Source organism: Diceros bicornis, chromosome 25 (genome assembly GCF_020826845.1).
Source record: "Diceros bicornis minor isolate mBicDic1 chromosome 25, mDicBic1.mat.cur, whole genome shotgun sequence".
Taxonomy (NCBI): Eukaryota; Metazoa; Chordata; class Mammalia; order Perissodactyla; family Rhinocerotidae; genus Diceros; species Diceros bicornis.
Window position 1 is genome coordinate 46,155,029 of NC_080764.1, and position 15,683 is coordinate 46,170,711.

Below are 15,683 nucleotides of genomic sequence, written 5' to 3' on the forward strand. Positions count from 1 at the left end.
GATGGATGCCTGCACTGTATATTCCAGGCAAAAATAGGCAAGGTTTATTCATATATGAAAATAAAACAGAAGTCACTTCATTTTTTTTTCTTTTTGATTTTTTGATTATAAAAGAATCTCAAGTCATTAGAAAGAAAAAAAAGAAACTCCTTTAAATATTTAGAAGTGAAGGGATTCTGAAAAACAAGGATGGGTTCTTTGCTGAATTTTAGGGACATCTCTATATATTATTCTGTCATCATGCCATAGACCACTCCGTATTTTTTTTCCTACACAATTAAAAAACAATATTATGAGAACTGATGATATTAATTTTGTCTGAATTTTGTGAGGAACAAGAAAATGCCTTCTCAGTATCTTCTTTTATTCCTCCATTTCTTGGTGAAAATCTTAAGTAAGAGTAGGATGAAGTTAGTGAAAGTTAAAAGTTTAACTTGCTATCTGTAGCATTCCTTGATATTCCATCAAAGAAAAACAATCCAAAATGTTGATTATAAACCAAGTTTTGCATACAAGGCAGAGGCTAAAGGAGTGTATATTAGTTTCTTAAGGTGCCATAAAAAATTTCCACAAACTTGGTGGCTTAAAACAACAGAAAGTTACTCTCTCACAGTTCTTATGGCCAGAAACCCAAAATCGAGGCGTCGCAGGGTTGCTTCCTTCTGGTGGCTCTGACGACTCTGGTCCACGCCTCTCTCCTAGCTTCCAGTGGCTCTGGCATCCTTTTCATTCCTTGACTTGTAAATGCATGACTTCAATCTCCACCTCTGTCTTCTCATGAATTTCTCTCTGTGTCTTTTCTGTCTCTTATAAGTACACTCATCAGTGAATTCACAGCTCACCCTAAATCCATGTGGTCTCATCTCAAATCCTTAATTTAATTACATCTGCAAAGACTCTATTTCCAGATAAGGTCACATCACAGATACGGTTTAGGGTTTGGACATAGCTTTTAGAGGCCACTATTCAACCCATGACAGTGTGTGCATGGGCTTTTCTTCTTCCTGTTATTGTCAAGAAATTACAAGTCATCAGAGTTCTTTCTCACTTTCAGATACTTTAAGATATATGTATTACAAAACAATATTTGATGCTTCTGGAATATTTTTCATCAACATTATCACAATGTTAAGTAAATGTTATCATCATTAGAAAGAAGACTAATAGGAATTATTTTCATTTTCATTTTGAAATAAAATGAATTACATGTATGGAATCAGTTCTGTCTTAATCACAAGGGGGAAAATAAACAGAAAGGAAATGTTGTTGATGTTGCTGAAGGAATCTTCTCAGTGCTAACAGCAAAGCTTATGTTATTTTGGGAAAAGGTGGAGGAAATTTCTTTTTTATAGTAGTTGGCAGTAGTTGCAATAAACCTTATACTCGATGAATCTGAGTCCATCAGTATAATCTACTCTCCGTGAGTAAGTAAATGTGTTTTGGAAGCTGCAAATATTTTTATTGGTGCTTCAGCTCTGGCTTAGTAAATAATAATGATTACTACTGTAAGTCTAATCAGTATTGCCCCCTGTGTGGTCCATGTAAATCTATATTCATTCAGCACTTGTGCTGTGATAAACAGGCAGGCAGTTAAAATAGAGCTATTCTATAACTAATCAATAGGCATATCTTTTCATAGATGACACAAAAGTTCAATAGTGTTATGCCTGAAATTGGTATATTAGACAAGCAATACTAGCATGATAGGAGAATTACTATTGGCAGAAATGAAGGAAAAACCAATTATACTGAAAAGAAAAAAAAGTTAAATTAAGTCAAGTCACCTTCAAAAGCATACTTCTGTAAAAATTAAAATACCTTGAAAAAACATTATTGACTATTTGCCTCTCTGCATGGCTAGCAACACAATTTCTTAAAAAAGTAAAATGTCAGGAAAAAGCCAAAAGTGTTGGAATAAGGAAAATAAGTGTATGATTATTTCTGCATTTTAAAGTAGAATATAAAATCATTAATGCATTTAGATTGCAAACTAAATGTGACTATAAGAAAATGAATAGAAATATGTGCTTACTGGAATTATATTAGCTCTCAAGGCAATTAAAGTCCCTGCTACACCAAAAAGTAAATTAAAAATACATCTAGATTAGTTAGTCTCTCAAGTAGGTCATTCAGTCAAATATTTATCCCACAATGGACAGAACTGAGCTAGCATGTATTGAATTCTCCCAATAGTGAGGAAAAGTGGCACTTGCAGTGGGATTCCAGAGGCATTTAGGGGTAAGAGAGAGAATCAAGTCCTCTTCTACACTCAGGTGTAATCCTAATATACGACCCTTGCTTCTCCAAATGCTAAGTCAGGCAGTTATTACCGCTGGTGAAAAGGATTTCCAGTTTACAAAGGAATTCACAATGGGATTAATTCAGAAAGCAAGCACACTTACTGCATTTCATATATTATTTTTTGTCTGTATAGCTTTTCCAAAACACTTTTGTTTGGTAACATACTCTAATCCTAGAATAGAGATCCCCTAAAGATTTGATGAAGGAGCATAATCAATCAACGGGGATTTTTGCTCTTCTCAGCAAATAAAAACAAAGCAAACTGATTAACTGAAAAAACAATTACAAAACTCCAGAGGATGTTCTTGGGTCAGTACAGATTCTGCCCCATCAGCTAAACTTTTTGAAAGTACCGAGATTTAACCTTGAGAAGCGATGTTGAGGAGGAAGGCCATGCTCGTGCAGTGTTCCTCCTGCTTCCACCTCCTTTCCTCTCTGCCTAGTGACCGCGTGTCTTCCCCTAGGCCTCAGGTCGGTTGTCACTCTGCAGGAATGTCAACTGCACTGACAGGTCCAATTGTCCTCTTCTTGTAAAGCTCCCCTCTGGATTCTCAATACAGTGAAAATCTTACGGTATCTGTGTGATGTCTGATGAGCCTCGGTCTACCCCACTGGACTGTCAGCTTCAGGAAGGCAGAAACCATCCTGTGCTCCACACTGGATCCCCACCCTGTGCTTCTGAGCACAATGTCCTAGACAGGGTTATTTGGTACCCGAATCAAGTACTGTAAGAGTCTGAATTGATACTGATTAATTAAATTAAGAGACTTTACTATGGGAGAAATGTGTAATAATACTTTAGTTTAGAAATAGAGCTGAAAGTTAAAAACCAAGTTGACTATTAAGCAGATATCTCCTTACTCACATGCGGACGGGTGACCCTGGCCCTGCAGCACCATATCTGTCACCATGGGAGAAGCAGCATGTTCAAGATTTTACTTTTTAGCTTTAAAGAACTACAGAGAGATAAATCAATAAGAAGATGTCAGTGATGATGATGATTTTGATGGTAACTGTGAGTTATTCCAGAGATTCCCATACCACTTTCTGCTTTAAAGATTCTCATGTGCAATTCCTAAGTCTCTAGGCTGGAGTCATGCAGACAACAATTCACAAGGAGGTGATGGCCGTAACTACTGAAATATAAAATTCCTAGGGCAGAAAAGTGATGTAAGGAAGGTGAAAACCCTTAAGGTTTTTTTCCAAGCATATGGTAAAAGTAAAAAAAAAATATGTGCTCTCAAGTTTTGCACTCGGGGAAACTAGCTGAAAATACTTTTTAAATCTGCGTTACAAACATTCAACTGAGCAACTCACTCTGTCTGCTCCCGTCCCCTCAGTAGTCTGGAATGAAGGACATCGAGGGTGGAATTTACACACAGCGTGCATGGAGTCCTCTGCTAGTGGTGTCCTCGCTGTGCACAGTGTGAAACAAGGAACCAGCTCCACAAACTGCAGCGCAGGACGCTGCATTACCTCACCCACAAGTGAAATACGGGTCAATCTGTTCTGAGCTACTTAACATAACTCACTGACAATATAACCACCTTTTACAGTATCCTTCCTAAACTCTTCGACATTAAAAATTAAATAATTTCTGATATTCCAAAGAAAAAAAAGCAGTGTCTATGCCAGGTGTGGGCAGGAGGTAGAGCGATACATGACTTGTAAAGGCAGTATTGGCTAATGTAGTAAAATAACGCTTTGAGTAAAATATTCAAACACAGGTGAGAAAATTATGAAAACTATTTTGAAGCTAAGATATAAACTGCTTATTTTCTAATGCAAAATAAAGTGCAAGTAGCTGTGTTTTTAATGGGAAATGAGTTAAAGTAAAATTAGGAATTGCATAAGGTTCCTGGGGACATCTATGTAAAAGAATAAATTTCAGACGTAAACTCAGCCTATATACCGTTTCTACATATCTATATCTATGGATACATCTAGAACGTTAAATATATAGATAAAATTTTTTGTATTTATAGTGGAAAGGATTAATAATAAATGACAAAATATATGAAAACTGGTAGGTGGAATAAAACAACTTTCAGAATGCGCTGTCAACGTTAACCTTCAAGGGCCACAGCTCCTTACACTCAGCTATTCAAAGCTGCGATTTCCCAGTTCTTAGCCTTGAGCCCTCTCCTTACACTATATTCTCTCCCTGGCAATTTCATCCACCTCTCATTCTTTCCACGTCCACTCCCGTCCTAGGGCGGCTGTCTTCAGCATGAGCTGTTGGTACCTCTGGGGCTAAGGGAAGCCTGTTCAGGGAGTGCCCGAGGCCGTGGCAGCGTCAGGCCGTCAGCTCCCACCTACTGACCCTTCAGTTGGAGGCTTCTCTCTCCAGAACCGCCCTTCCCCCACTGTCTCTCCCTTTCTCCTTCACTCATCTTGCATCTTCTGGGGTGCGTTGCACTGCCATACCAAATAAAGAGAAAATCCTAAATATTGGTATTGATACCTAGAAAATGAGTCTTCAACTTTTTAAATTCTTTGCTTTCATAAAATTTGAAGAAGGACCTAATCAAGTTGTCAGGTGATAATCTAAAAATTTTGAGGAAAAAAATTTTTATTTTTTATATTTTTATAAACCATTTTTTAGATTACTATGTGATTTTTAGCAGAGAACTTGGAAAGATTTTGAAAAATTGTCTCATTGCTACAACAAAACACCTTCCATGCCCAACTATTTATTTTTATGTATAAGATTTCTCAGCACTTTAACATAAAAATATGAACAAAATTGATAGTGAAACTTTTCTCATTCTAGCAGTGAGTAATATTTATCTGTGAATATAACAACTAATTGGAAAAGAAAAGCCAATCTCATTTTTTACCTTTATATTTAACAATTTTTACTTTTATATTTGGAAATTAGTTATCAGTTTGCAATGTATTTATGTTGATCAATTATGTACAAGTAACAATTGCAATGAAAACTTAAAAATTTAGCACAGAGTTTTATGATGACATAAAAACATTACGTGTCTGCATGTGTTGTATGTATGTATTTTTTATTGCAGAAAAGTATGATAGTGTGATCCAAAAAAGATTTTTTCAAGCAAAAATATTTTATATTAGAAAACAATTTGAGCGAGGAGAAAAGAATAATATAAAATTTTTGACTATTAAATAAGAACTTAATCACATTTTTAAATGGTTAATAGTGAGTATAAAATGGCTATGGTGTTTCAATTCTATTTGATACATTTAGAGGTCTTGAAAGAATCTTATTGAAAAACTGTCTATTTACAATATGCTGAAAGTTAAATCCTTGCAATTATTTAAAAGTATGATGGCGAGTTTTAGATATAGCCTTAAAAATGTCTTTTTAAGCAGTTCATATGCATAAAAGTCTGACCCCTGTAGGATTATTCTAGTGAATTGTCATTAATGCCATCCTTTCTCTTATGCTTCATACCAAACAACCGTTAACTCCTGTCACACCTTCTTCCCCAACCATGCTCACACATGTCCGTTCTCTTCATTCCCATCATGAGCTCTTAGAGCCAGAAGTTTTCCTGATCTCCCTGATCCGGTCAAATCCCTGTATGACAGTCTCTCGGAATACCACTCATCTCTCACTGGTGGTCAATGTCTGAGTTTTGTTTTTAGCGTTGTGTGATTATTTTGAACAACTTCTGCCTCCCTGCTACACTCTCCCATCTATTAATCTTCAGGGTGTGTCTAAAGGCACAAACTATACATTCTCAGGGCCAGACAAGTAACCGGGGCTGGCAGTAGTTGAATAAAGGAATGTTGCCTTCCAAGTGTCTAGCATGGTGACGGACACTTTGTAGCTGCTCAATACACACTTACTCAAGACATGGATAAAGGAATGTACAATCAAAAGAGAACCCAAAGTGGGCAGATTGTGAGGAAACTGTACGATTTGTGTTCATGCCCAGTGAGTGTTGAATTTTGGACTATTAGAGCTGATGTACACCCCGGAGACTTGGAAGCAACAGCCTCGTTTAGAAACAAGGTTGAGATTTGGAGATGGTGACTGCTTGTTTAAGGCCACAGCTGTCTACGGATGAACCAGGAGCAATTGTTCCCTTCAGCTCCCTGGAGGTTCGGGCAGCCCTGTCCTTTCCTCTTCCATACAGATACCCTGCTGCCTTCACTTGTCTGCACAGCGCCTTGCTGGTAACTGAGCACTGAAAGGGCAGGTCTGGCTGGCACAACTTTAGCCTAGGAAAATTTACAGTAGACCAATTTACAGTAAGAAGAATACAAAAGCAGTGTGAAGAATGGAGGGAACAGACCCACAATAACTTGGAAACAGAGACAATAAGTTAGGATGCAGGTTCTAGGGGAAGAAAACATGAGGTTTCTGGACCAGACATATGCAGACCACACTGGAAAGAGCCCTCTCTCCCTCCACTTTTATGTTCTCATGTAAGAAAGGCAAACTTGGATGGACGGGGAGCAGACACAAAGGAAAAGAGCTTACCTGCACTCTTTACACTACGAGAGAAAATGGGCTGTGACTGATGGAGAGCAGTGTGCCATCAGCAGCTGACCGAGGGGAGCAGGGAGGAGACAGTCACAGAACCTGCAGGCTAAGACAGGTGGTACTTCCAAAGCAGGGAAAGGGCAAGGGTCCCGCTGCTCCGAACAGAGAACCTCTGTGGTCATATTTTGCTTTATATCTCATGCTACAGCTCACATCCTTATATCCTCAAAACTTACAGAGGGTAGGTCTAATATTGAAGGCATTCTATAAATGTTAGTGTTCCCACCTTCTCCACCTAAAATTCACACCAGCCACTACACAAGGGTGGTCAAAACAAGCAGAGGGCAACTCCAAAGATGGTTAATGTTTTATGATTTCCTACGAGGGTTAGATATTATATAGGCAGTCTCCTATATAACTCTCATGACTTATCTGGTTGGTAATATTATGGCCAATTTTTAGATGATGAAACCAAGTGACTCTCCTTAGGTCATTTAGCGGAACAGAGCAATCTGGTCCCAGGTGTCTCTGACTCTGAAGACAATAAATTCTCCCTACACCAGTGGTTCCCACAGTGTGGTCCCTGGACCCACAGCAACAGCATCAGCATCACCTGGGAATTTGTTATAAGTACAAATTCCTGGGCTGCCTTCCACCTACTGAATCAGAACTCTGGGGGTGGGCCAGCAAACTGTTTCACAAGTCCCCCCAGTGATTCTTACGCACGATCAGATTCTCGGAACCACAGGCTTACGCCGTGTGGCACAACTCGCATAAAACTACTGCTTATACTCACTGCAGAGAATACTTGTGACCTGTTGGGTGTCTTTTTGTATGTTTGTTTGTTTTTTATCTTTTTTGAACACACATATATTACTGGTATATGGTAATTTGATATACCACCACCTGCTCACATGCAGTAGGGGTAGAAGGCAGGCAGGTTGGGGGTGGAAGCCTAGATCCACTGCCTATTAGTATAGAATCTTGGCAAGTTACATAACCTTTGTGAGTTTTGGATTTGTCTTCTGTAAAAATGAAAATAAAAACTATGAGATCATGCACCAAAAGCAGTTAGCCCAATGCCTGAAATGTAATAAGCACTCAATAAAGTAAATATAGTTTTCATTAAGATTATCATCATTAAAGGCAGTAATATTAGTAACAATGTAAATAATTGCATGAATAGTGAAGCCTATGTACTCTGTATGCTGCAAGTTTCAGAGATGCTCCTCTGCTTGTAATTTTTATTGTGGAATGCTTTAATTTTTTCAATTTCAAAATGAATTTCCAATTCACTTCAGTTCAATACACATTTTTGATTTCCTGCAATGTGCAAGGTACTCTGCTGTTTCAGGGTATTTTTTAAGTAGAGTGACAATACCAGTTATGTTAGGGAATAGATATCACATCTATTGAAGAATTTTTTTTAATTAAATATTTTAAATCTTCACTCTGTATTCCCTCAAAGCTTTAAATTGTACATTTTAACATTATTTGAAAAATAATACATTATCACACAATTAAGAGGTTGTGTTATTGTGGACACATTTAATTTCAGGTTAAATTTTTTATTCAGACAAAATCCCATATTGCTATATTGTGATCTCTGTATAGTTAATTCTACAATCTTAATAGTGTTTTAGTACAGAGATTCACAAATAATAATTCATCTGCAGTAATAATATATTTGCTTTATTTTACTCAGTAAAGCTTCGGCCAATTGTTTCTTATTTGTCTGCACTAACCAATGAAAGAAACCAATTTTTGTCCCTTTCATTCTGCCTTTCATACACACAAAAAGGCTATCGTCTTTTCTACATCTTGTTTTTTAGAGTGAAATTTTCAGGTCTCAGAACCTCGTCTCATAGCTCATCCTTTCAAGATCTTTTTATCGTTTGTATCGTTTTCTATCAAATGCTGGGCAATTTGTCTCTTTTCTCAAATGTGGCGTTCTGCTGAACTTAGTCCCCACATGGCAGCCTAACAAGACCTGAGTGTAGCTCAATCTGTTTTCCTGAATGCCATCACGATTACCATTCTACAAACTGTAGCATTTGAATATTTTAACAGGGATCAGAATGTCAACTCATTCAATTTATCATCCACTGTAATTTTTGAATTTTTCTCTCTGCTGCTACCATCTCTAGGTTTTCATTGCACTTTTTGATTCCATTACCCTATCCTGCACCAACTTGCGCATTCATTCCATTCTCCTGAATCCAATGTCACTGCTTCAACCTATCTCCCCAGCATATCAAGACTAGGCTATCTGTAGCACAGCATCCCAAAGATTTGCAATCCCTGCTAATTCCATGACACACTCTCTATTAGATTTATTAGCATAAATATACAGCATCTCCCAAAATATTTTATAAGTGTACTACTACATTACCTCTGGAGGTTTTTTTCAGATGGTTTTTATGCTTCCAGTTAAACAAAAACAAGCAAACAAAGCTGACTGATCTGTTGCTTCAAGGTAATTTAAAAAGAAACCTTGCTCTCCCCTTCATTGACTCATTTTAAGAAAGTTAAACTCAGCACCAACTACAGGATTGCGTTATTGTTTTACTATTAAGCTGCTATCCAAAAAATATAGATTAAACCTCTGATCTTCACACACGGGCAGCTCAGTGGGTACCATGTGCCCTCACTGCAGGAGGTCATTGTGAATGCTGGGCATGTCACATGGTTGGCTGAGCAAATCTTGGTAAACACAGAGTTAGTTTCACTTAGCATGTTGATTTGCCCAGCTACAAAAGAAAGCAAAGCAGTAGAATATAAAAAAAGAGTGAAGAAAATAACAAAAGCACCTTAAAGTATCAGGCCCAAATTTCCTTATTTTACCGTGAATAATGGCAGAGTTATCAAAACTGAAATGAGCTGACACCTTATATATGAAACTTGTTTTTAAGGGAATTATGGAAGTGATGGATTGTTCCAATTCACAAGCCAAAAATTACTACATGCACTAAACTAAACATCAGACCACGTACCTTCCTTCTGCCTAGCACCCCCATCCGCCCACCTTCCACGCTCACACATGCCTCGCCCTGCCTGCAGTCCGCCTTGTCCGCCTAACAGCGTCCTGCCGTCCTCCACGGCAGGAACTCCTCCTTCCTCGTGTTCACATCCTGTCCTGGGTTGAGTTCTTCTTCAAGCACAATTATTTGTTTACAGAGCTGTATCTTCTATAATTTTGAGCTCCCCCTCTTCTCTTTGCTCTCTGGCTACCAACTGGTATTGAGAATTGTTCAATAAAATTTTGTTAAGTAAATGAATTATTTTAAAAATAGCATTTTCCCAATAGCTATATTTTTAAATGCAGGAAGTGATTTAAATGTAGGAAGTGATATTAGGTTTGAATACTCACTCGAAAAATTATGGTAATGCAATGGCGTAAGTCCAATTTTAATAAAATGATAAGAATGTATGTTAACATGGGTAAATTCATTAAAGGGTTAAAAAGCAACTACTAGCTCTGAGAAAAGGCATGTGTCTGTGTCAAAATCAAACAAACAAACAAATAATCAAAAAACAAAAGGGAGGGAAGTAGAGACCACAATCTTTAAATAATATATTTCACTTTTTTTCTCATATGTGTATATGATTATGTATCTTAATAAAATTTGAAAGTATTGATTTTGGAAAATGTTTATGTTTTCACAGCCTAGTCATATGTGGTAGAATTGAAGAAGGTGGTAAAAAACAGGGAGAAAATTTGTATAATAATTTTAAGTCTAATGAAACAGTTGAGAAGGCTTAGCAAAAAGTATAACTATTAGTAAAAGTTTAAATAATGAGGATGCTTTAGTTCTAGAGGAGACTGATGACAGATTTCATCACTGTCTTCAAGTATATGATGAATCAATTGAGAGATGACAGTGATAAAATATTTTCCTTCTTAGCTCAGTATAAGACCAGAAACCATTAACTTAAAGGGCAAACAGGAAATACTAGAGAAGCTAAGTGACAAATGACTAAATCGTGCAGTGAAAGATTTCCCACACAGATCTTTAAAACAGGGGAGCTACCATTTGATCTGGGGTCAGTTAGACACTAAATTTAAACCTAAATAACCCTCAACAAGACAAATACTGATTTGTTCCATAAGTAGGTTACGCTGTCTGTGGTTCTCTGTGTTCATTCAGAACAAGTCACTTTCTCTGTTGCCCACGGGTCACCTCAACTCCTCATATCATGGACGAGCCCCCTGTGCATGTGAACTAGAACCATCTGAACAAACTGCCCCCAGCTTCTCACGCTTCCGGTGGGACTCTCCTCAACACGGTGCCAAAGCCCAGAGAGGAGTGACCGTCAACCGCCCAAAGTGTGAGAAGAAACGGAACGTAAAGGTCCTTGGCAATACAAAGACACCTAAGAAGGTTTAAAAAACTGTAGTAAGAAGATCACTGATTTTTGATTTTGTTTATGTTTAATATTCTTTTCATTAACATTAATGAGTGACATTTAGTATAATATTTTTTATCAAAAGGAATTCTATTAAATAATTTTAACCTCACATTATGTATTAAAATACCATACTGTGAAATTCCAAGATAAGATACAAGTTTAAGGTCTCTGTCAAGGGTCACTAAAAGAGTAAAGACCTTTTTCATAACCTTCTTGTTTTTAGTTTTTAATATTAACATTTGTTATGCTACTTTATTGATATCATATGCTCACAGTAGTTTTATGAATAAATACCACAAACTTTGTTTAAAGAACCTTAGAGTCTGGCCTAAATTTAATTATTTTGTTCTCATGGGATAGCAAAGCTATCAAAATTCGAAATATGTTGACACCTTATGTATAAAGAATAAGGGCCTAGATGAAGAAAGTTAGTTTAAAACTTGATGAAACATTCCAAAGATAAGTGTACTGTGGCTTTCATGCTGTTGCCTTTTAAGCTGTGAACCTGAAACAAAGTTTCTCGGTGTTTTTTTCTTGTCTTGTTTTTCTCCACTTGATAAATGGAATGCATCCATTGAGAACCTGACAGGATTAAATCATATCAGAAACACAGGACGTGGCTCAACTCACCTGTTCCTGTTGCTGGAAATCCAGTCTGAAATAAGTGTTGATGCCTGTTGGTGACAGTGCTTGTTGCCAAAACTGCATGCCAGCATTATAACTTCTCTACGTAGTTCTCTAGGTGTCATCACAAGGAAAAAAAATTAAAAAGCAGTGCTAATATCTGGGGAGAAAAGGTAACTCATTACATTACAGTAGATAAGTACATAATTAGCACAAAATAGTTTTCAAATACAGAAAATCTACTTTGCTGAGTAAGAGTTAAGCAGAGTAGAACAGTTAAGCATGCTAAACGTCTTCTCTGGAAACAGTACTACCTGAGGGGCACGGGTTCAGGTCTCAACATTACCAATAAAGGTAGATCTTAAATTAAAACACAGGCATGAAATGCCTGTGTTCCCAGGCCAGGCGGGAGGAACGGTGCCACCCAGCCACAGCCCTCTCCAGGAGGGGAAATGGAAGACCAGAGTGAGAGGAAGACGCCTCACGCTGCTAACACCACAGTGTGCTAGAACCCGTCACTGCACAACTCTGGGGGAGGAAGCCAGCAAGGAAATCAAACAGTACTCATGTTGGTAGGATGTTTCAACAAGAGATCCGTTAAAATTATTTTTTGGCCATCCAAGCTTCATGTACGTTGTTGCAACTTGCTTTAAAATATATTCCTAAATAGGAGGTAAGGGAAATAAAGATAATGTCAGTTTCCAACCTTGCCATGGTGCTGATCACTAAAATTACATAATAAAATTAAAATCTTTTCTAAATGTACCTGCTTTAAAATATCAGTAAAATTGTGGGCATGGTAATGCTCTATTATAATTTTATTCAACTTAGTATTTCAAATATAGAAAATAAGGATGAAATACAATTGCAATGATGGAGGTCTACTCTTTACTTCCTATTGAAAGATTAAGAAATTTGCACTATTAAATATTTCTGATGACAATTTTTGTAGCAAAACAAGAAAACTGAGGCATATTGACAACGATAGCCCTGCATACATACACACAAATGTATGTAGATACAGTTCATGAAAATGAGCATCTAATATTTATGTGGTTTATGTCAATAGAGGATATTTAATACAAAACTGTTATGTAGGCCCAGCCAGTAGCCCAACATTGTTGAACCTGAGGTACACAGAACACTCCTCACTAGAATGGTATTTCAGAGTCAGCAATCATTCAGCTAAGGATATACTTAAATATCAGTAGCAATGTAAGATATGCGCTCCTCACTGTAACGTGGTCCTTGAATTTTGTCAAAGGAATGAGAGCACAGAAATTATAGTAAAAGCACTTCTTAACTTTTACTGAAATTGAGGTGTCTGACACGATATACTCTTCCACAGTACAAATATATACAAAAATGTATTTTACTTTTACAGAAGTTTAATATTGCAGTGTCTCTGTGTTAATGAGAAAAGAAAAGTATAATAAGTCTTCCCCTAGTACATAAAAATTATACCATAACTGTAACAACACATTTCTCAGAATGTCCACTGTAAGGGCTTAGACAATACTAAGAACGAAAAACAGCCAAGCCAGGATTATTCCCATTTTCAAAAAACAGAGGTGCTTCCATGTAGGTCTAGCGTAAGATGAAAAGAAGCAACTCTGATGGCCATCAGGCAATGCAGATGGCTCCAATAAACAGATTTCATGTCATGGCAGTCTAACCTCAAGTAATTCCAAACGTGTAGTTAATTAGCAGAGCCAGGATGTCATAAGAAATAGAACGATTTTATAAGACAAGAAGGCAGACTTATAAAATAAGTGAAGAAAAATAAATAGTGCTCAAAGGTGATGGGCGGCACAGAGACGTATTCTCATCGCAAAGCCTCACTGGTGATAAGACGTTTAGTGACCAAAAGCTCCTCAGCAGCACTTAACCCTAATCTTACCCAAAACGGTCGCCACGCTAGATTCGGCAGCCTCAGCAGGGCAGCTCCGGGTCACAGGCTCAGGAGACCTGCTCGGGTAACATTTTGGAATGTTCGTCATGTCTTCCTGTCTATGTGGATTATTTGTTGTCTGCTCTCCTGTATCCCCTTGGACCCAACTATGAATGGGATTTGCCTCAATGTTGATCTTATCCTTGTTAAGTAAGGAAGTGGATTGAGTTCACTACGCCCTTTTGGATAAAAACAACGACTAAGAATCTTTACTGAAAGTGTCCATATTTTGTTAAGATCTTTGAGATCTCTCTGCTAGGTTAAGTCCTTTGTGAACACAGAGCTCTTTAACTCTTGGAAAGTAAGTTTGAACTTTAAAGATTTGCCATGTATATTTGTTCTTAAATTCTGAGGCATTTAAGCTTAACTGACACTTTTAGGCCATAACAAAAAGCAGCTTGTATTAAATTTCTTCTTCAAGTAATTGTCATCAGTGTTGCACAGAAAATCAGGACAAAATGATAACACAAATTAGAAGGAACTAAAATAACTCAGGATCAGTTTAATACAGTAGATAATGAGAAAACAGTTTATCTTCTGAAAATAAGAAAGAAGAAAATATATCTTTTTACATTGAAGACATTGTATTTCTCCATGCGGTCCAGTAATTTGTCTAGAGGATAAAGAGCTCGGCTGGCAGCATGCCAAGGAAGAAAATCCTTCTCCTCAGCCAGGTATCTGATAACCTCCAGGGGAATATTCTGAGGCAAATAGCCAGCTCTGCATAGTCAGAAAAGTTAATGTTAATTATCTGCAGAAAAGATACATGAGGATGCAAAAATGAAGATTTTACTTATGCAGATAAAAAGGCAGAAAGCAAGATTCATCACAGTATAAAGAAGCCACACTCAGCCATACTTAAAATAAAATTACTCACTTGAAATACAGTCCTACTTAGGATGCCAATGGCCCTAATGTACACAGAGTTGGAGAGTTAAAATTTACATGAGCACAAAGATATCAGAATATATATTTTTAAAAAGGAAAGATTTTTGGAATTTGAATAAAATCAACTCTAGGTATTTTCCTTCACAGAAACTCTTCAGAGGTCACAATAATTGAAAATAATTGATTACTGAAATGAAATTTTGGTTTCTCAATGCACTCTCTTTACTTTTCTTGTAGCTCTGTGTAATGATATTTAGTACAAATCGTTTTCAAAAGGATGATCAAATTAAAGTGGCAACTTACAATTTTGACTATATTACAATATAAGCAATTTTCAAACCTGCCTGTTTTTTTAAAAAAATTACTTTCCATAACACTTATGAAAATCATAGTTAAATGTTAATACAGTCCAAATTACAGAAATGTTAAAAGAATAGAGTCTTCCTGTTTATTATTTTCCTTTCCATATACATGCCATGCACCTTGGTGATCAGTGTCAGATTCTCTGAAAATATGAAACTGTAGCTTTTTAAAATTATCTGAACACATGTTGCCAATATTTAGAGAGAGTATATCCAAAAAAGAAGCCAAAAGAAGTGTATATCTCTACTGTCCAGTAGATCGCATATAAAATTCTTGCAAGTCAAAGCAAAATAGATGACAATCCACAGTACATTAAAAGGCAGTCTTAGCCTGATGCCCCTAACGCAAAGATACAGTGCCACTACATATTTTGCTGGATTTTTGTTTACATTAATAATCAACTGAATTCAGATTTTTAACACAGTAGACAAGGAAATATGAAAACAACCAAAGCCTGGTTATCTCCTTTATCTACACGTCTCACTACTGTTTTTTTGCAGCATCACAAAATTAGATGGACCTTTTTATTTGTGCTTGGTAGAAGGTGGACAGGGAGGGAAAGCCTTTTCTCATCTTCACTTAAAATAAGTTTGCCAGATTATTTAGTCCTTACTCAATGTGATGAGCAAAAATTACTCCACAGATGAATATTAACTTGGAGCTGTGTTTATAATATTCATAATA

The 15,683-nt window shown here is 36.9% G+C and overlaps 1 protein-coding gene across 1 annotated transcript in view; it reads right to left on the reverse strand.

The window, feature by feature from the left end:
- TRHDE (thyrotropin releasing hormone degrading enzyme) overlaps positions 1–15,683 on the reverse strand; it is a 343,309-nt gene that overhangs the window by 18,089 nt on the left and 309,537 nt on the right. Inside the window, exons 13-15 of the mRNA XM_058568845.1 lie at positions 14,321–14,468; positions 12,362–12,459; positions 11,804–11,911 (exon numbers count right to left, since the gene is read on the reverse strand). Coding sequence (XP_058424828.1) covers positions 11,804–11,911; positions 12,362–12,459; positions 14,321–14,468 — 354 coding nt within the window. The remainder of the gene's footprint in view (positions 1–11,803; positions 11,912–12,361; positions 12,460–14,320; positions 14,469–15,683) is intronic.